Below are 22625 nucleotides of genomic sequence, written 5' to 3'. Positions count from 1 at the left end.
AACGGCCCTGTGCAGGTATGGAGGTTGGCGGAATGCTGCGAACCATACCCACACACGTCCCATCCTCGCACCGCAACCCCCCCCCCCCCTCTCCCCCAAACAGACCTCCCCCACCCTCTCAGAAACTCTGGTGCGCGTTGGGGACACGGCTCCCTGCGTACCTGGCCACTTCACGGAAGCAGTCTCGCGAGCCTGCTCCGCCATTCAGTGGCATCTTGGCCGAGTGAGGGGAGCTTCACGCGAGCCTCGTTTGTGTTTAGCACTTCGGGCAAAATTAAGCTTTGAGTTTACGTTTCTGAATCCAGTCTTAAACAAGTGGTACACGAGCTCTCCACGAGAGGGCAGCTGCATTCGGATCTTACTTCCACATAGAGTAAGAAGTTGACTGTTGAGTAATTGGTAACTTATTTTACTCGTAATAAATAGTTTGTAAAAGTTCAGACGCACCAGCCCAGCCCTGTGTCGCAGAAAGTGCATCCTGTGGAACGTGGGAAGTCACCAATGCACCAGGTGTTTCAGACAAACACCTGCGGGAAGTGTCACGGGAAGTGCAAAAGCTCGAGTTCCAGCTATCAAAATTTGAAATTAAAAAGCAGAACTATAAAAAAAAAGAGAGTAATCTCAGGTTTACTCCCAATGCCACGTGCTAGTGAGCACAGGAATACGAGGATTGAGCGATTGAAAATGAAAATCGCTTATTGTCACAAGTAGGCTTCAATGAAGTTACTGTGAAAAGCCCCTAGTCGCCACATTCCGGCGCCTGTTCGGGGAGGCTGGTACGGGAATTGAACCGTGCTGCTGGCCTGCTTTAAAAGCCAGCGATTTAGCCCAGTGTGCTAAACCAGCCCCTCAGACGTGGCTTCCGATGTCTGAGGCACTGGACCGGCTCTGGGGCAGGTGAGGCACAGTGGTTAGCACCGCTGCCTCACTGCGCCAGGGACCCCGGGTTCGATTCCAGCCTCGGATGACTGTCTGTGCGGAGTCTGCTTGTTCTCTCCCCCCCCCCCCACCCCCCGTGTCTGCCTGGGTTTCCTCTGGGTGCGCCGGTTTCCTCCCACAAGTCCAAAGATAGGGTGCTCTGTAAAGGAGGGCAGGAGGAAGGGTTATTACATCCGAGAGGTGTACCTGCTTGCTGCGTCATCCTCGTCTGAATCGCAGAAACTGGTTGTTTCGAGTTCGCTGCTCAGGAGCGTGGACGAGCTCTCGTAGCCAGCAAGGTGGCGCTCCATCTTTGGGTGCCCGTTAACTCTGGGGCCTGGAAGAGCGCAGAACACATCGCTTTAAAACTGTCACAACAGCCACATTGCAGCAACTTGCCCTAACTGGGCATGCACACAAACCTTAAAGCAGGCATTGATGATCAAGTGTACAAAAGGTGGTTGTTCCTCTTGCGGAGAAGGAGGGAGAGAACGTAAACCCCAACTCACGACCGACCAGTGCGTTTGGCTCAGTTAAAGAGGTCACTGGACTGGGGCCTTTACATCTTTCGCAGTTGCTCCGACAACACCAACTTGAACACAGCAGTTTACACCACACATATTTGGAAGTTCGCTGCCTGGGTACAAATATTGGTGTACATCCAACCTCGCGAGGCCGGGCTAGGTTACAGCCTCCCCTTGGGTTCAGCCCCCGCCCTCTGCCCTCACCGTGCTCCATACTCTCTCGCCGTCGAGGTTTCTCCCTCCGCGACAGCACCACCGATTCCGTCTCGGTCTCGTTGTCCAAATTCTCCCGGCTCCCGGTCACGTTGGCGCTGCAAGAAGCAGGAAAAGCGTTCAGCCTCTCCTTTAGGGGGTGTGGGGGGAATCGCGCGAGAACAGAGAGACAGAACTGCAGCTTAAAAAGGCACCAAGTTTAAAACAAGGCAACACAGGCCTTCGGCCCGCCAGTCAAGATGGGGTTTCAAGTGGCGAATGAAGAGCTTCCTCTCTTATACTCCTCAACCTTTTTAAAACTATGCTTTTGACCATTACTCCCAGTCTTAGAGATACTCTCACACATCCCCCGCCCAGGTGAAACACGAGTAACCGATCTCAGCGGCAGCGTTAATAAACTGGTGGTGTTACTCACTGAAAGGATGGAGGCCTCGAGTCGCCAATTCCTCCCGTACGTTCTATCGGAGGGGGCACGTCCGCCACACTGCTGACAGGGTGAGCTGCCGGCTCCGACTGCGAACTTTCAGCGGAGACCAACTACGTGGGGGGGGGGGGAAGAAACAAGAACGATATTAGTGCAGGACGAGCACGGGCAGGAAGGCAATAGGGAGCCACTCAAACAGCGTGCGCAGCTTATCCAAGGATGAGTACCCTCAGTGCGGCAGCTTTCTGATTAAACGGCACAGGAAAAACCCGTCCCCCGTGGATCAGACTCACAGCTCGGAGTTCACGTAGGATCAGCCCGTCTCAACCTGTACAATCGTGGTCACAACTGGCGACACCGCTCGGCCGGAGAAAGGGGGGGGGGGCAAGTCGGCTGAATATTGCCCAGCGGCCAACTCAACTCCCCCAATGCTGGATATCAAGGTTGAGCTTAGCTACGACGGTCTGCCTCCGTGGCGGAACAGCTCGCCGACAGGCGGCAACTGGGCTCAGAGGCGAGAAGGCCCAAATGGTAGCCCCCGACTCGGAGAGGAGCCCTGCGGCTGTGGCGCCAAGAGCAGCCCCGCTCGGGGGAAAGCTCGCCGTGGAATCTGCAGCCCTCCTGGTGCGCCCCACCGCCACGTGTTTACTTTCGAATGGGAAAATAACATTTGACGGATGCATGGCGGCCTGGGTGGGGGATGGGGGCGAGGGGGGAGAGAGAAAGAGTGTGGGGGTCCAAAGCATCAGTGCCATCAGCCAGGCTTTGCTTGCAGAAAGCACCGGGGAGATAGGAAGCCTCTTCTACTTGGACATCCAAGCACCCGGCCGCTCAATAAAGTCACACTGAAATGGAAAGTGATCCCATGGCGAGCAGTGAACAACAAGATTCTGCCGCAACAGCTTCCTGTCCAAAAAAAAAAACCCCGAGCAGTTTAAGCCATTACAATATGGGCCAACGTCGAAACTTTCGATTCTGTGACAGCTGTTTCCTATCAGAGAAATGATTGTTTCCTTAATGAGCATCCTGAAGGAAACAACAACCGCAGGCACTCTGCCAGGACAACTAATAAAAGGCCCCGCTGACTTAACCCCGCAAAGGCTGTGACGTGTCCTCCACTAATAACAGGCAGTCGGCCGAGACGGCTCACAAAGAGAGGGCCTCGTGCGGTTATCGCCACCCCGTGAGGCTGCATCATTATGTTGCCTCGTCCTCAGGGGAATAGCTTCCACACCGATGCCCACCCGCTCACCCTACTGCCCCCACCCACATCTCACGATCGGCAGGCTTGCACCCCCCCCAATTCCAGGGTGGCGAGGACAACCGTGTTGCGAGACGGGATTTGGGCTCGAGCGCAGACCGCACATGGAACCCGCAGCCCCTCCAGGCCTGCGAGCCGCCACGTTTGACCGGCTTGGGGGCGAGGCAGAAACCGCTGCACAAGTTTCGAAACATAAAGGCCCAGGGTTGAGGTTAATGCTCCAGCGGCCATCTTCCCCACTTTGTTCCAGAGGGGATGAGGTTGTTTTAACTGTTAAGCATTAGATCGAGATGAAAAGACTCCGTCAAACAATGAAACACCACTCGAGGGCCTCTGCCGGCAGACGTATTTTGCGCACGAGGTTTTGGCCGTCAATGCCAAGTCCAATTAATTTATTTCACTGCCCATTACTGTCAAGTTAGCTTATGGGCGGGGGACTTCCGGTGACGGCGGGCGGGAGGCGTCCGCACAATGGAGAGCCCCTGCTCGGGAACGGCAATTTCGGGGCTTTAAGCCCGGTCCCAGGGTCCACGGAGGCGGCAGAAGCAGGGAGAAGGCACGGAGGAGGCACTGAGAAGACACAGGAGGGAAAAAAACCCCAAAGAAAAATGTCGAGGGTGAGCAAAAAAACGGCCGGAAAAAAACCAGCTGGAGGTCCGTCAGGGAGTGGACAGGTCACCGCGGGGTCACCAGGAAAAATGGAGGCTGGAGCACCAGGGAAGGCCGCACTGCTTACGGCTGAAGAAATAACCAAGGTGATGGCTGCGGAATTTGAAAAGCAGTTGGCGCAGATTGCGAAATGCATGGAGATGGTGAGGAAGGAGATGAGGGAGGTTTTGAGTGTGCTGGTGGAGGAGGCGGTTTCCCCGGTGAGGACGGAGGTGGTGAGCGCAGTGGCGGAGGTGCGAGAGCAAGGGGGAGCCGCTGAAGGAAGTGGGGGAGACGTTATTGCAGCACGGTGATCAACTTGCCTCGATGGGGAAGGAGATACGGAAGGTGATGGACATTAACAAGGATCTGCGAGGAAAAATGGAAGACCTGGAAAACAGATCCAGGCGACAGAATTTGAGGATTGTGGGGCTGCCCGAAGGAGTTGAAGGACCGAAGCCGACTGAGTATTTTGCCGCGATGCTGGCAAAACTACTGGGGGAGGGGGAGGAGCCCTCCCGATATGAACTGGATCGGGCTCATCGGTCGTGGAGGCCTGTACCAAAGGCGAGTGAGCCGCCAAGGGCAGTGACTCTGAGGGTGAAGGAGAAGGTCCTGAGCTGGGCCAAGCAGAAGCGGGTGGTGCAGTGGGCTGGAGCTGGTATAAGTGTATACCAGGACTTTACGGTGGAGCTGGCAAGGAGGCGGGCTGCCTTCAACCGGGTGAAGAGGGCACTGTACATTAGCAAGGTGCGGTGCGGCATTGTATATCCAGCGAAGCTGAGGGTGACTTACAAGCTCAGGGACTTTTATTTTGGAACGGCGGAAGCAGCGGAGGAGTTTGCGAAAGCAGGACTGTGGCAGAACTGACAAATTGAGGAATGGCCATGTGCCGATGTAACCTCATGACTGTATTTTCTTCTTTTTTGTATCACTGCGCGCGGGTGTGGAGATTAAAGGAGCCAAGGTGGTATATATTTGGACAAGGAAAGGGACGGGACTTTCACTCGAAATGAGAGTTCTTTGGGGTGTAGGTGGATAGGCGGGGTTTGTGTGCTAAAAGGGGATCTTTGGGCTTTCCTGGGGCCGGGCAAGTGGGAAAGGGACCCGGGCGGGGGCCTCCACGCTGGCCGGTGTGTGCCGGCCAGTGAACGGGAGTGAGGTGGGGAGAGGGGCTGCGGCCATCGGAGCCTGGCAGCACAGGGTCCGAGTGGTCTAGCCGGGGTGGAAAGTTGGGGGGGAAGGAACCGAGGGTAGGGGGAGGAGTTTTACAAGAGGCAGTGGACGGGAGGAGCTGGAGGCCTGGAGTGGGGGTGGGAGCTACATAGAACACAGAACGATACAGCGCAGTACAGGCCCTTCGGCCCACGATGTTGCACCGAAACAAAAGCCATCTAACCTACACTATGCCATTATCATCCATATGTTTATCCAATAAACTTTTAAATGCCCTCAATGTTGGCGAGTTCACGACTGTAGCAGGTAGGGCATTCCACGGCCTCACTACTCTTTGCGTAAAGAACCTACCCCTGACCTCTGTCCTACATCTATTACCCCTCAGTTTAAGGCTATGTCCCCTCGTGCCAGCCATATCCATCCGCGGGAGAAGGCTCTCACTGTCCACCCTATCTAACCCTCTGATTAAGCTGTGTAAGATTAAGGGTGACTACGGGTAATCCCTGATTTATTTTTGTCATTTGTTTATGTAAACATGCGGGTTGAGGTTTGGGGGTTGGTGGGTAGATGGGATCGTTGTTGTTATTATGGGGACTGACATATCTTGCTGATCCCCCCCCCCCACCCCCCCCCCACCCCACACACACCCCCACTCCCCCCGGCCATAGTGAAGGCTTCTTACCCAGGACACGACCCTCCCATTGAAACAGGGCAGCTTCGCATTGTCGTCAGAGATTTCTTCCTTCACGACGCTGAAAAGTCAAACACAGATCACAGTTAAATGCTGTTAGACCCGAGGTCAGCAGGACGAGAGAAATGAATGCTTCAATTGAATTTCAACTGAAATATAGCCACAGTCGCTTCTCTGGGCCTTACAACTCTGATTCGCGGCAATGAACAGACGTGCCTTTCTGTACCTCCATTCAAAATCTGGATGGTCTGACTGTGTGAGACCCATGATGAACTTGCTGAAGTGGAATCATTGTTGTAGTGTAGGAAACGCAGCAGGCAACATTTGCACAGCAAGATCCCACAGAGAATAATGGTGTCGTAGAATTCATGCAGTGCGGCAGGAGACCATTCTGCCCATCGAGTCTGTGTGGCCCCATGAAAGAGCGCCCCCTCCTTAGGGCCACTCCTCGCGCCCTATCCCCATAGCCCCACCCTAACCTGCGCACCTTTCGGGACTTGTGGGAGGAAACCGGAGCACCCGGAGGAAACCCTCGCAGACACGGGGAGAACGTGCAGACTCCACACAGACAGTGACCCAAGACGGGAATCGAACCCGGGTCCCTGGAGCTGTGAAGCCGCTGTGCTAACCACTGTGCTGTGCCGCCCAAATCCCTGCACTGGGGCTTAAACATTCTGAATCCGAGATCGGAGGAGCCCTTCACCCAATCACGGCTGACGGAAAGGACTTTCGTTGAAGTTGATTTTGAGCGCGACATCCTTCCCGCAAGTCTGATCCAATCCCACGTTCCCAGGACATCTTGCTGGTCGCCTGCGCACGAAGCCCACCCAGGCAGCCCCAAAACAATCTCCATAGTTGCAGGAGTCAGCATTAAAATGGGGACTTAAATATTAAGCTGCAGAGAAACGAGAGGGGGGCCCCGTGCCAAGGATATGAAACAAAAGGAGTTTTTTTTTATTATCTCCGCTGAGGACTGGGTCCAATGTTCTGCTCCTTTCGAACACACTTGCCACTGGTTTGAAGCACTGGCTGCTTCGAACAAAACAGCAGCAGAGTTGGACGGACGAAGGATTCAGAATAATCTGGCTGCACTCCACTGTTACAACTATGTAAACAGGACTGTTTATACTGGCTGGCTGGTGGGTATGCTTGGGACTGGAGGGGGTGGTGGGTTGGTTTGAATGCCTTGCGATGTAGTCGCTTCAATACACCCCATGAACTTGCGAGGAAAGCAAACATCTTAAATGCAACTGTGATTCCTGTCCCTGATTCGGCCAAACAAGGTGGGCATCCCAGGTGAACCCATAAATCACCTCACTGGCTGCTCATTCCGGGTTATTCCCATCACCTCACTGGCTGCTCATTCCGGGTTATTCCCAACACCTCACTGGCTGCTCATTCCGGGTTATTCCCAACCCCTCACTGGCTGCTCATTCCGGGTTATTCCCAACCCCTCATTGGCTTCTCATTCCGGGTTATTCCCAACACCTCACTGGCTGCTCATTCCAGGTTATTCCCAACACCTCACTGGCTGCTCATTCCGGGTTATTCCCAACACCTCACTGGCTGCTCATTCCGGGTTATTCCCAAGCCCTCACTGGCTGCTCATTCCGGGTTATTCCCAACCCCTCACTGGCTGTTCATTCCCGGTTATTCCCAACCCCTCACTGGCTGCTCATTCCGGGTTATTCCCAACCCCTCACTGGCTGTTCATTCCCGGTTATTCCCAACCCCTCACTGGCTGCTCATTTGGGGTTATTCCCAACCCCTCACTGGCTGCTCATTCCGGGTTATTCCCAACCCCTCACTGGCTGCTCATTCCGGGTTATTCCCAACACCTCACTGGCCGAGATCATTCCGGGTTATTCCCAACCCCTCACTGGCTGCTCATTCCGGGTTATTCCCATCACCTCACTGGCTGCTCATTCCGGGTTATTCCCAACCCCTCACTGGCTGCTCATTCCGGATTATTCCCAACCCCTCACGGGCTGCTCATTCTGGGTTATTCCCAACCCCTCACTGGCTGCTCATTCCGGGTTATTCCCAACCCCTCACTGGCTGCTCATTCTGGGTTATTCCCAACCCCTCACTGGCTGCTCATTCCGGGTTATTCCCAACACCTCACTGGCCAAGATCATTCCGGGTTATTCCCAACCCCTCACTGGCTGCTCATTCCGGGTTATTCCCAACCCCTCACTGGCTGCTCATTCTGGGTTATTCCCAACACCTCACTGGCTGCTCAATCCGGGTTATTCCCAACACCTCACTGGCCAAGATGATTCCGGGTTATTCCCAACCCCTCACTGGCTGCTCATTCCGGGTTATTCCCAACCCCTCACTGGCTGCTCATTCCGGGTTATTCTCATCATCTCAATGGCTGCTCATTCCGGGTTATTCCCAACCCCTCACTGGCTGCTCATTCCGGGTTATTCCCAACACCTCACTGGCTGCTCATTCCGGGTTATTCCCAACACCTCACTGGCCAAGATCATTCCGGGTTATTCCCAACCCCTCACTGGCTGCTCATTCCGGGTTATTCCCAACCCCTCACTGGCTGCTCATTCCGGGTTATTCCCATCACCTCACTGGCTGCTCATTCCGGGTTATTCCCAACACCTCACTGGCTGCTCCTTCCGGGTTATTCCCAACACCTCACTGGCTGCTCATTCCGGGTTATTCCCATCACCTCACTGTCTGTTCATTCCGGGTTATTCCCAACCCCTCACTGGCTGCTCATTCCGGGTTATTCCCAACCCCTCACTGGCTGCTAATTCCGGGTTATTCCCAATCCCTCACTGGCTGCTCATTCCGGGTTATTCCCGACCCCTCACTGGCTGCTCATTCCGGGTTATTCCCATCACCTCACTGGCTGCTCATTCCGGGTTATTCCCAACCCCTCACTGGCTGCCCATTCCGGATTATTCCCAACACCTCACTGGCTGCTCATTCTGGGTTATTCCCAACCCCTCACTGGCTGCTCATTCCGGGTTATTCCCAACCCCTCACTGGCTGCTCATTCCGGGTTATTCCCATCACCTCACTGGCTGCTCATTCCGAGTTATTCCCAACACCTCACTGGCTGTTCATTCCTGGTTATTCCCAACCCCTCACTGGCTGCTCATTCCGGGTTATTCCCAACCCCTCACTGGCTGCTCATTCAGGGTTATTCCCAACCCCTCACTGGCTGCTCATTCCGGGTTATTCCCAACCCCTCACTGGCTGCTCATTCCGGGTTATTCCAAACACCTCACTGGCCGAGATCATTCCGGGTTATTCCCAACCCCTCACTGGCTGCTCATTCCGGGTTATTCCCAACCCCTCACTGGCTGCTCATTCCGGGTTATTCTCATCATCTCACTGGCTGCTCATTCCGGGTTATTCCCAACCCCTCACTGGCTGCTCATTCCGGGTTATTCCCAACACCTTACTGGCTGCTCATTCCGGGTTATTCCCAACACCTCACTGGCCAAGATCATTCCGGGTTATTCCCAACCCCTCACTGGCTGCTCATTCCGGGTTATTCCCAACCCCTCACTGGCTGCTCATTCCGGGTTATTCCCATCACCTCACTGGCTGCTCATTCCGGGTTATTCCCAACACCTCACTGGCTGCTCCTTCCGGGTTATTCCCAACACCTCACTGGCTGCTCATTCCGGGTTATTCCCATCACCTCACTGTCTGTTCATTCCGGGTTATTCCCAACCCCTCACTGGCTGCTCATTCCGGGTTATTCCCAACCCCTCACTGGCTGCTAATTCCGGGTTATTCCCAATCCCTCACTGGCTGCTCATTCCGGGTTATTCCCGACCCCTCACTGGCTGCTCATTCCGGGTTATTCCCATCACCTCACTGGCTGCTCATTCCGGGTTATTCCCAACCCCTCACTGGCTGCCCATTCCGGATTATTCCCAACACCTCACTGGCTGCTCATTCTGGGTTATTCCCAACCCCTCACTGGCTGCTCATTCCGGGTTATTCCCAACCCCTCACTGGCTGCTCATTCCGGGTTATTCCCATCACCTCACTGGCTGCTCATTCCGAGTTATTCCCAACACCTCACTGGCTGTTCATTCCTGGTTATTCCCAACCCCTCACTGGCTGCTCATTCCGGGTTATTCCCAACCCCTCACTGGCTGCTCATTCCGGGTTATTCCCAACCCCTCACTGGCTGCTCATTCATGGTTATTCCAAACACCTCACTGGCTGCTCATTCCGGGTTATTCCCAACCCTATCGAAATAGAGTTAAGAGGGAAATCAGGAGGGCAAAAAGGGGACATGAAATTGCTTTGGCAAATAATGCAAGGGAGAATCCAAAGAGATTCTACAAATACATAAAGGGGAAAAGAGTAACTAGGGACAGAGTAGGGCCTCTTAAGGATCAACAAGGGCATCTATGTGCAGAGCCACAAGAGTTGGGTGAGATCCTGAATGAATATTTCTCATCGGTATTCACGGTGGAGAAAGGCATGGATGTTAGGAAACGAAGGGAAATAAATAGTGATGTCTTGAGAAGTGTGCATATTACAGAGAAGGAGGTGCTGGAAGTCTTAAAGCGCATCAAGGTAGATAAATCCCCGGGACCTGATGAAATGTATCCCAGGGTGTTGTGGGAGGCTAGGGAGGAAATTGCGGGTCCCCTAACAGAGATATTTGAATCATCGGCAGCCACAGGTGAGGTGCCTAAAGATTGGAGAGTGGCGAATGTTGTGCCCTTGTTTAAGAAGGGCAGCCGGGAAAAGCCTGGGAACTACAGACCGGTGAGCCTAACGTCTGTAGTAGGTAAGTTGCTACAAGGTATTCTGAGAGACAGGATCTACAAGCATTTAGAGAGGCAAGGACTGATTCGGGGCAGTCAGCATGGCTTTGTGCGTGGAAAATCATGTCTCACAAATTTGATTTAGTTTTTTGAGGGGGTGACCAAGAAGGTAGATGAGGGCAGTGCAGTAGACGTTGTCTACATGGACTTTAGCAAAGCCTTTGACAAGGTACCGCATGGTAGGTTGTTGCAGAAGGTTAAAGCTCACGGGATCCAGGGTGAGGTTGCCAATTGGATTCAAAATTGGCTGGACGACAGAAGGCAGAGGGTGGTTGTAGAGGGTTGTTTTTCAAACTGGAGGCCTGTGACCAGTGGTGTGCCTCAGGGATCGGTGCTGGGTCCACTGTTATTTGTGATTATTATTAATGATTTGGATGAGAATTTAGGAGGCATGGTTAGTAAGTTTGCAGATGACACCAAGATTGGTGGCACAGTGGATACTGAAGAAGGTTATCTAGGATTGCAAAGGGATCTTGATCAATTAGGCCAGTGGGCCGACGAATGGCAGATGGAGTTTAATTTAGATAAATGTGAGGTGATGCATTTTGGCAGATCGAATCAGGCCAGGACCTACTCAGTTAATGGTATGGCGTTGGGGAGAGTTATAGAACAAAGAGATCTAGGAGTACAGGTTCATAGCTCCTTGTAGGTGGAGTCGCAGGTGGACAGGGTGGTGAAGAAGGCATTCGGCATGCTTGGTTTCATTGGTCAGAACATTGAATACAGGAGTTGGGACATCTTGTTGAAGTTGTACAAGACATTGGTACGGCCACACTTGGAATACTGTGTGCAGTTCTGGTCACCCTATTATAGGAAGGATATTATTAAACTGGAAAGAGTGCAGAAAAGATTTACTAGGATGTTGCCGGGACTTGATGGTTTGAGTTATAAGGAGAGGCTGGATAGACTGGGACTTTTTTCCTTGGCGCGTAGGAGGCTTAGGGGTGATCTTATAGAGGTCTATAAAATAATGAGGGGCATAGATAAGGTAGATAGTCAACATCTTTTCCCAAAGGTAGGGGAGTCTAAAACTAGAGGGCATAGGTTTAAGGTGAGAGGGGAGAGATTCAGAAGGGCCCAGAGGGGCAATTTCTTCACTCAGAGGGTAGTGAGTGTCTGGAATGGGCTGCCAGAGGTAGTAGTAGAGGCAGGTACAATTGTGTCTTTTAAAAAACATTTAGATAGTTACATGGGTAAGATGGGTATAGAGGGTTATGGGCCAAGTGCGGGCAACTGGGACTAGCTTAATGGTAAAAACTGGGCGGCATGGACTGGTTGGGCCGAAGGGCCTGTTTCCATGCTGTAAACTTCTATGATTCTATGATTCTAACCCCTCACTGGCTGCTCATTCCGGGTTATTCCCATCACCTCACTGGCTGCTGATTCGGGGTTATTCCCAACCACTCACTGGCTGCTCATTCCGGGTTATTCCCATCACCTCACTGGCTGCTGATTCGGGGTTATTCCCAACCACTCACTGGCTGCTCATTCCGGGTTATTCCCATCACCTCACTGGCTGCTCATTCTGGGTTTTCCCATCACCTCACTGGCTGCTCATTCCGGGTTATTCCCATCACCTCACTGGCTGCTCATTCCGGGTTATTCCCAACACCTCACTGGCTGCACATTCCGGGTTATTCCCAACACCTCACTGGCCGAGATCATTCCGGGTTATTCCCAACACGTCACTGGCTGCTCATTCCGGGTTATTCCCAACCCCTCACTGGCTGCTCATTCCGGGTTATTCCCAACCCCTCACTGGCTGTTCATTGCAGGTTATTCCCAACCCCTCACTGGCTGCTCATTCCGGGTTATTCCCAACACCTCACTGGCTGCTCATTCCGGGTTATTCCCAACACCTCACTGGCCGAGATCATTCCGGGTTATTCCCAACACGTCACTGGCTGCTCATTCCGGGTTATTCCCAACACCTCACAGGCCGAGATCATTCCGGGTTATTCCCAACACCTCACTGGCTGCTCATTCCGCGTTATTCCCAACCCCTCACTGGCTGCTCATTCCGGGTTATTCCCAACACCTCACTGGCCGAGATCATTCCGGGTTATTCCCAACACCTCACTGGCTGCTCATTCCGGGTTATTCCCAACACCTCACTGGCTGCTCATTCCGGGTTATTCCCAACCTCTCACTGGCTGCTCATTCCGGGTTATTCCCAACCCCTCACTGGCTGCTCATTCCGGATTATTCCCAACCCCTCACTGGCTGCTCATTCCGGGTTATTCCCAACCCCTCACTGGCTGCTCATTCCGGGTTATTCCCAACACCTCACTGGCTGCTCATTCCGGGATATTCCCAACCCCTCACTGGCTGCTCATTCCGGGTTATTCCCAACACCTCACTGGCTGCTCATTCCGGGTTATTCCCAACACCTCACTGGCTGCTCATTCTGGGTTATTCCCAACACCTCACTGGCTGAGATCATTCCGGGTTATTCCCAACACCTCACTGGGTGAGATCATTCCGGGTTATTCCCAACACCTCACTGGCTGTTCATTCCGGGTTATTCCCATCACCTCACTGGCTGCTCATTCCGGGTTATTGACATCACCTCACTGGCTGCTCATTCCGGGTTATTCCCAACCACTCACTGGCTGCTCATTCCGGGTTATTCCCAACACCTCACTGGCTGCTCATTCCGGGTTATTCCCAACACCTCACTGGCTGCTCATTCCGGGTTATTCCCAACCCCTCACTGGCTGCTCATTCCGGGTTATTCCCAACCCCTCACTGGCCGAGATCATTCCGGGTTATTCCCAACACGTCACTGGCTGCTCATTCCAGGTTATTCCCAACCCCTCACTGGCTGCTCATTCCGGGTTATTCCCAACCCCACACGGGCTGCTCATTCTGCGTTATTCCCAACCCTTCACTGGCTGCTCATTCCGGGTTATTCCCAACACCTCACTGGGTGCTCATTCCGGGTTATTCCCAACACCTCACTGGCCGAGATCATTCCGGGTTATTCCCAACACGTCACTGGCTGCTCATTCCGGGTTATTCCCAACACCTCACAGGCCGAGATCATTCCGGGTTATTCCCAACACCTCACTGGCTGCTCATTCCGCGTTATTCCCAACACCTCACTGGCCGAGATCATTCCGGGTTATTCCCAACACCTCACTGGCTGCTCTTTCCGGGTTATTCCCAACACCTCACTGGCTGCTCATTCCGGGTTATTCCCATCACCTCACTGGCTGCTCATTCCGGGTTATTCCCAACCCCTCACTGGCTGCTCATTCCGGGTTATTCCCAACACGTCACTGGCTGCTCATTCCGTGTTATTCCCAACCCCTCACTGGCTGATCATTCCGGGTTATTCCCAACCCCTCACTGGCTGCTCATTCCGGGTTATTCCCAACACCTCACTGGCTGCTCATTCCAGGTTATTCCCAACACCTCACTGGCTGCTCATTCCGGGTTATTCCCAATCCCTCACTGGCTGCTCATTCCGGGTTATTCCCAAGCCCTCACTGGCTGTTCATTCCTGGTTATTCCCAACCCCTCACTGGCTGCTCATTCCGGGTTAATCCCAACTCCACACTGGCTGCTCATTCTGGGTTATTCCCAACACCTCACTGGCTGCTCATTCCGGGTTATTCCCAACACCTCACTGGCCGAGATCATTCCGGGTTATTCCCAACACGTCACTGGCTGCTCATTCCGGGTTATTTCCAACCCCTCACTGGCTGCTCATTCCGGGTTATTCCCAACCACTCACTGGCTGCTCAATAAAGGTTATTCCCAACCCCTCACTGGCTGCTCATTCCGGGTTATTCCCAACCCCTCACTGGCTGCTCATTCCGGGTTAGTCCCAACACCTCACTGGCTGAGATCATTCCGGGTTATTCCCAACACGTCACTGGCTGCTCATTCCGGGTTATTCCCAACCCCTCACTGGCTGCTCATTCCGGGTTATTCCCAACCCCTCACTGGCTGCTCATTCTGGGTTATTCCCAACACCTCACTGGCTGCTCATTCCGGGTTATTCCCAACACCTCACAGGCCGAGATCATTCCGGGTTATTCCCAACACCTCACTGGCTGCTCATTCCGCGTTATTCCCAACCCTTCACTGGCTGCTCATTCCGGGTTATTCCCAACACCTCACTGGCCGAGATCATTCCGGGTTATTCCCACACCTCACTGGCTGCTCTTTCCGGGTTATTCCCAACACCTCACTGGCTGCTCATTCCGGGTTATTCCCAACCCCTCACTGGCTGCTCATTCCGGGTTATTCCCAACCCCTCACTGGCCGAGATCATTCCGGGTTATTCCCAACACGTCACTGGCTGCTCATTCCAGGTTATTCCCAACCCCTCACTGGCTGCTCATTCCGGGTTATTCCCAACCCCTCACTGGCTGCTCATTCCGCGTTATTCCCAACCCTTCACTGGCTGCTCATTCCGGGTTATTCCCAACACCTCACTGGCTGCTCATTCCGGGTTATTCCCAACACCTCACTGGCCGAGATCATTCCGGGTTATTCCCAACACGTCACTGGCTGCTCATTCCGGGTTATTCCCAACACCTCACAGGCCGAGATCATTCCGGGTTATTCCCAACACCTCACTGGCTGCTCATTCCGCGTTATTCCCAACCCCTCACTGGCTGCTCATTCCGGGTTATTCCCAACACCTCACTGGCTGCTCATTCCGGGTTATTCCCAACCCCTCACTGGCTGCTCATTCCGGGTTATTCCCAACCCCTCACTGGCGGCTCATTCTGGGTTATTCCCAACACCTCACTGGCTGCTCATTTCGGGTTATTCCCAACACCTCTCAGCCCGAGATCATTCCGGGTTATTCCCAACCACTCACTGGCTGCTCAATAAAGGTTATTCCCAACCCCTCACTGGCTGCTCATTCCGGGTTATTCCCAACCCCTCACTGGCTGCTCATTCCGGGTTAGTCCCAACACCTCACTGGCTGAGATCATTCCGGGTTATTCCCAACACGTCACTGGCTGCTCATTCCGGGTTATTCCCAACCCCTCACTGGCTGCTCATTCCGGGTTATTCCCAACCCCTCACTGGCTGCTCATTCTGGGTTATTCCCAACACCTCACTGGCTGCTCATTCCGGGTTATTCCCAACACCTCACAGGCCGAGATCATTCCGGGTTATTCCCAACACCTCACTGGCTGCTCATTCCGCGTTATTCCCAACCCTTCACTGGCTGCTCATTCCGGGTTATTCCCAACACCTCACTGGCCGAGATCATTCCGGGTTATTCCCACACCTCACTGGCTGCTCTTTCCGGGTTATTCCCAACACCTCACTGGCTGCTCATTCCGGGTTATTCCCAACCCCTCACTGGCTGCTCATTCCGGGTTATTCCCAACCCCTCACTGGCCGAGATCATTCCGGGTTATTCCCAACACGTCACTGGCTGCTCATTCCAGGTTATTCCCAACCCCTCACTGGCTGCTCATTCCGGGTTATTCCCAACCCCTCACTGGCTGCTCATTCCGCGTTATTCCCAACCCTTCACTGGCTGCTCATTCCGGGTTATTCCCAACACCTCACTGGCTGCTCATTCCGGGTTATTCCCAACACCTCACTGGCCGAGATCATTCCGGGTTATTCCCAACACGTCACTGGCTGCTCATTCCGGGTTATTCCCAACACCTCACAGGCCGAGATCATTCCGGGTTATTCCCAACACCTCACTGGCTGCTCATTCCGCGTTATTCCCAACCCCTCACTGGCTGCTCATTCCGGGTTATTCCCAACACCTCACTGGCTGCTCATTCCGGGTTATTCCCAACCCCTCACTGGATGCTCATTCCGGGTTATTCCCAACCCCTCACTGGCTGCTCATTCCGGGTTATTCCCAACCCCTCACTGGCTGCTCATTCCGGGTTATTCCCAACCCCTCACTGGCTGCTCATTCCGGGTTATTCCCAAGCCCTCACTGGCTGTTCATTCCTGGTTATTCCCAACCCCTCACTGGCTGCTCATTCCGGGTTAATCCCAACTCCACACTGGCTGCTCATTCTGGGTTATTCCCAACACCTCACTGGCTGCTCATTCCGGGTTATTCCCAACACCTCACTGGCCGAGATCATTCCGGGTTATTCCCAACACGTCACTGGCTGCTCATTCCGGGTTATTTCCAACCCCTCACTGGCTGCTCATTCCGGGTTATTCCCAACCACTCACTGGCTGCTCAATAAAGGTTATTCCCAACCCCTCACTGGCTGCTCATTCCGGGTTATTCCCAACCCCTCACTGGCTGCTCATTCCGGGTTAGTCCCAACACCTCACTGGCTGAGATCATTCCGGGTTATTCCCAACACGTCACTGGCTGCTCATTCCGGGTTATTCCCAACCCCTCACTGGCTGCTCATTCCGGGTTATTCCCAACCCCTCACTGGCTGCTCATTCTGGGTTATTCCCAACACCTCACTGGCTGCTCATTCCGGGTTATTCCCAACACCTCACAGGCCGAGATCATTCCGGGTTATTCCCAACACCTCACTGGCTGCTCATTCCGCGTTATTCCCAACCCTTCACTGGCTGCTCATTCCGGGTTATTCCCAACACCTCACTGGCCGAGATCATTCCGGGTTATTCCCACACCTCACTGGCTGCTCTTTCCGGGTTATTCCCAACACCTCACTGGCTGCTCATTCCGGGTTATTCCCAACCCCTCACTGGCTGCTCATTCCGGGTTATTCCCAACCCCTCACTGGCCGAGATCATTCCGGGTTATTCCCAACACGTCACTGGCTGCTCATTCCAGGTTATTCCCAACCCCTCACTGGCTGCTCATTCCGGGTTATTCCCAACCCCTCACTGGCTGCTCATTCCGCGTTATTCCCAACCCTTCACTGGCTGCTCATTCCGGGTTATTCCCAACACCTCACTGGCTGCTCATTCCGGGTTATTCCCAACACCTCACTGGCCGAGATCATTCCGGGTTATTCCCAACACGTCACTGGCTGCTCATTCCGGGTTATTCCCAACACCTCACAGGCCGAGATCATTCCGGGTTATTCCCAACACCTCACTGGCTGCTCATTCCGCGTTATTCCCAACCCCTCACTGGCTGCTCATTCCGGGTTATTCCCAACACCTCACTGGCTGCTCATTCCGGGTTATTCCCAACCCCTCACTGGATGCTCATTCCGGGTTATTCCCAACCCCTCACTGGCTGCTCATTCCGGGTTATTCCCAACCCCTCACTGGCTGCTCATTCCGGGTTATTCCCAACCCCTCACTGGCTGCTCATTCCGGGTTATTCCCAACCCCTCACTGGCTGCTCATTCCGGGTTATTCCCAACACCTCACTGGCTGCTCATTCCAGGTTATACCCAGCACCTCACTGGCTGCTCATTCCGGGTTATTCCCAATCCCTGACTGGCTGCTCATTCCGGGTTATTCCCAAGCCCTCACTGGCTGTTCATTCCTGGTTATTCCCAACCCCTCACTGGCTGCTCATTCCGGGTTATTCCCAACCCCTCACTGGCTGCTCATTCCGGGTTATTCCCAACCCCTCACTGGCTGTTCATTCCGGGTTATTCCCAACCCCTCACTGGCTGCTCATTCCGGGTTATTCCCAACCCCTCACTGGCGGCTCATTCTGGGTTATTCCCAACACCTCACTGGCTGCTCATTTCGGGTTATTCCCAACACCTCTCAGCCCGAGATCATTCCGGGTTATTCCCAACCACTCACTGGCTGCTCAATAAAGGTTATTCCCAACCCCTCACTGGCTGCTCATTCCGGGTTATTCCCAACCCCTCACTGGCTGCTCATTCCGGGTTAGTCCCAACACCTCACTGGCTGAGATCATTCCGGGTTATTCCCAACACGTCACTGGCTGCTCATTCCGGGTTATTCCCAACCCCTCACTGGCTGCTCATTCCGGGTTATTCCCAACCCCTCACTGGCTGCTCATTCTGGGTTATTCCCAACACCTCACTGGCTGCTCATTCCGGGTTATTCCCAACACCTCACAGGCCGAGATCATTCCGGGTTATTCCCAACACCTCACTGGCTGCTCATTCCGCGTTATTCCCAACCCTTCACTGGCTGCTCATTCCGGGTTATTCCCAACACCTCACTGGCCGAGATCATTCCGGGTTATTCCCACACCTCACTGGCTGCTCTTTCCGGGTTATTCCCAACACCTCACTGGCTGCTCATTCCGGGTTATTCCCAACCCCTCACTGGCTGCTCATTCCGGGTTATTCCCAACCCCTCACTGGCCGAGATCATTCCGGGTTATTCCCAACACGTCACTGGCTGCTCATTCCAGGTTATTCCCAACCCCTCACTGGCTGCTCATTTCGGGTTATTCCCAACCCCTCACTGGCTGCTCATTCCGCGTTATTCCCAACCCTTCACTGGCTGCTCATTCCGGGTTATTCCCAACACCTCACTGGCTGCTCATTCCGGGTTATTCCCAACACCTCACTGGCCGAGATCATTCCGGGTTATTCCCAACACGTCACTGGCTGCTCATTCCGGGTTATTCCCAACACCTCACAGGCCGAGATCATTCCGGGTTATTCCCAACACCTCACTGGCTGCTCATTCCGCGTTATTCCCAACCCCTCACTGGCTGCTCATTCCGGGTTATTCCCAACACCTCACTGGCTGCTCATTCCGGGTTATTCCCAACCCCTCACTGGATGCTCATTCCGGGTTATTCCCAACCCCTCACTGGCTGCTCATTCCGGGTTATTCCCAACCCCTCACTGGCTGCTCATTCCGGGTTATTCCCAACCCCTCACTGGCTGCTCATTCCGGGTTATTCCCAACCCCTCACTGGCTGCTCATTCCGGGTTATTCCCAACACCTCACTGGCTGCTCATTCCAGGTTATACCCAGCACCTCACTGGCTGCTCATTCCGGGTTATTCCCAATCCCTCACTGGCTGCTCATTCCGGGTTATTCCCAAGCCCTCACTGGCTGTTCATTCCTGGTTATTCCCAACCCCTCACTGGCTGCTCATTCCGGGTTATTCCCAACCCCTCACTGGCTGCTCATTCCGGGTTATTCCCAACCCCTCACTGGCTGTTCATTCCGGGTTATTCCCAACCCCTCACTGGCTGCTCATTCCGGGTTATTCCCAACCCCTCACTGGCGGCTCATTCTGGGTTATTCCCAACACCTCACTGGCTGCTCATTTCGGGTTATTCCCAACACCTCTCAGCCCGAGATCATTCCGGGTTATTCCCAACACCTCACTGGCTGCTCATTCCGCGTTATTCCCAACCCTTCACTGGCTGCTCATTCCGGGTTATTCCCAACACCTCACTGGCCGAGATCATTCCGGGTTATTCCCAACACCTCACTGGCTGCTCTTTCCGGGTTATTCCCAACACCTCACTGGCTGCTCATTCCGGGTTATTCCCAACCCCTCACTGGCTGCTCATTCCGGGTTATTCCCAACCCCTCACTGGCTGCTCATTCCGGGTTATTCCCAACCCCTCACTGGCCGAGATCATTCCGGGTTATTCCCAACACGTCACTGGCTGCTCATTCCGGGTTATTCCCAACCCCTCACTGGCTGTTCATTCCGGGTTATTCCCAACCCCTCACTGGCTGCTCATTCCGCGTTATTCCCAACCCTGCACTGGCTGCTCATTCCGGGTTATTCCCAACACCTCACTGGCTGCTCATTCCGGGTTATTCCCAACACCTCACTGGCCGAGATCATTCCGGGTTATTCCCAACACGTCACTGGCTGCTCATTCCGGGTTATTCCCAACACCTCACAGGCCGAGATCATTCCGGGTTATTCCCAACACCTCACTGGCTGCTCATTCCGCGTTATTCCCAACCCCTCACTGGCTGCTAATTCCGTGTTATTCGCAACACCTCACTGGCCGTGATCATTCCGGGTTATTCCCAACACCTCACTGGCTGCTCTTTCCGGGTTATTCCCAACACCTCACTGGCTGCTCATTCCGGGTTATTCCCAACCCCTCACTGGCTGCTCATTCCGGGTTTTTCCCAACCCCTCACTGGCTGCTCATTCCGGGTTATTCCCAACCCCTCACTGGCTGCTCATTCCGGGTTATTCCCAACACCTCACTGGCTGCTCATTCCGGGTTATTCCCAACCCCTCACTGGCCGAGATCATTCCGGGTTATTCCCAACACGTCACTGGCTGCTCATTCCAGGTTATTCCCAACCCCTCACTGGCTGCTCATTCCGGGTTATTCCCAACCCCTCACTGGCTGCTCATTCCGCGTTATTCCCAACCCTTCACTGGCTGCTCATTCCGGGTTATTCCCAACACCTCACTGGCTGCTCATTCCGGGTTATTCCCAACACCTCACTGGCCGAGATCATTCCGGGTTATTCCCAACACGTCACTGGCTGCTCATTCCGGGTTATTCCCAACACCTCACAGGCCGAGATCATTCCGGGTTATTCCCAACACCTCACTGGCTGCTCATTCCGCGTTATTCCCAACCCCTCACTGGCTGCTCATTCCGGGTTATTCCCAACACCTCACTGGCTGCTCATTCCGGGTTATTCCCAACCCCTCACTGGATGCTCATTCCGGGTTATTCCCAACCCCTCACTGGCTGCTCATTCCGGGTTATTCCCAACCCCTCACTGGCTGCTCATTCCGGGTTATTCCCAACCCCTCACTGGCTGCTCATTCCGGGTTATTCCCAACCCCTCACTGGCTGCTCATTCCGGGTTATTCCCAACACCTCACTGGCTGCTCATTCCAGGTTATACCCAGCACCTCACTGGCTGCTCATTCTGGGTTATTCCCAATCCCTCACTGGCTGCTCATTCCGGGTTATTCCCAAGCCCTCACTGGCTGTTCATTCCTGGTTATTCCCAACCCCTCACTGGCTGCTCATTCCGGGTTATTCCCAACCCCTCACTGGCTGCTCATTCCGGGTTATTCCCAACCCCTCACTGGCTGCTCATTCCGGGTTAGTCCCAACACCTCACTGGCTGAGATCATTCCGGGTTATTCCCAACACGTCACTGGCTGCTCATTCCGGGTTATTCCCAACCCCTCACTGGCTGCTCATTCCGGGTTATTCCCAACCCCTCACTGGCTGCTCATTCTGGGTTATTCCCAACACCTCACTGGCTGCTCATTCCGGGTTATTCCCAACACCTCACAGGCCGAGATCATTCCGGGTTATTCCCAACACCTCACTGGCTGCTCATTCCGCGTTATTCCCAACCCTTCACTGGCTGCTCATTCCGGGTTATTCCCAACACCTCACTGGCCGAGATCATTCCGGGTTATTCCCACACCTCACTGGCTGCTCTTTCCGGGTTATTCCCAACACCTCACTGGCTGCTCATTCCGGGTTATTCCCAACCCCTCACTGGCTGCTCATTCCGGGTTATTCCCAACCCCTCACTGGCCGAGATCATTCCGGGTTATTCCCAACACGTCACTGGCTGCTCATTCCAGGTTATTCCCAACCCCTCACTGGCTGCTCATTCCGGGTTATTCCCAACCCCTCACTGGATGCTCATTCCGGGTTATTCCCAACCCCTCACTGGCTGCTCATTCCGGGTTATTCCCAACCCCTCACTGGCTGCTCATTCCGGGTTATTCCCAACCCCTCACTGGCTGCTCATTCCGGGTTATTCCCAACCCCTCACTGGCTGCTCATTCCGGGTTATTCCCAACACCTCACTGGCTGCTCATTCCAGGTTATACCCAGCACCTCACTGGCTGCTCATTCCGGGTTATTCCCAATCCCTCACTGGCTGCTCATTCCGGGTTATTCCCAAGCCCTCACTGGCTGTTCATTCCTGGTTATTCCCAACCCCTCACTGGCTGCTCATTCCGGGTTATTCCCAACCCCTCACTGGCCGAGATCATTCCGGGTTATTCCCACACCTCACTGGCTGCTCTTTCCGGGTTATTCCCAACACCTCACTGGCTGCTCATTCCGGGTTATTCCCAACCCCTCACTGGCTGCTCATTCCGGGT

The 22625-nt window shown here is 54.0% G+C and overlaps 1 protein-coding gene across 1 annotated transcript in view; it reads right to left on the bottom strand.

The window, feature by feature from the left end:
• Nucleotides 1–22625, bottom strand: part of LOC140404555 (segment polarity protein dishevelled homolog DVL-2-like) — an 82991-nt gene that overhangs the window by 14533 nt on the left and 45833 nt on the right. Inside the window, exons 2-5 of the mRNA XM_072493158.1 lie at nucleotides 5847–5916; nucleotides 2071–2192; nucleotides 1647–1753; nucleotides 1126–1255 (exon numbers count right to left, since the gene is read on the bottom strand). Of these exons, the coding sequence (XP_072349259.1) occupies nucleotides 1126–1255; nucleotides 1647–1753; nucleotides 2071–2192; nucleotides 5847–5916 (429 nt within the window). The remainder of the gene's footprint in view (nucleotides 1–1125; nucleotides 1256–1646; nucleotides 1754–2070; nucleotides 2193–5846; nucleotides 5917–22625) is intronic.

The sequence above is a fragment of the Scyliorhinus torazame genome, chromosome 31, assembly GCF_047496885.1.
Source record: "Scyliorhinus torazame isolate Kashiwa2021f chromosome 31, sScyTor2.1, whole genome shotgun sequence".
In the NCBI taxonomy this organism is placed as follows: domain Eukaryota; kingdom Metazoa; phylum Chordata; class Chondrichthyes; order Carcharhiniformes; family Scyliorhinidae; genus Scyliorhinus; species Scyliorhinus torazame.
The sequence above is the reverse complement of the archived record's forward strand: the minus strand, read 5'-3'. Positions and strand labels throughout refer to the sequence as shown.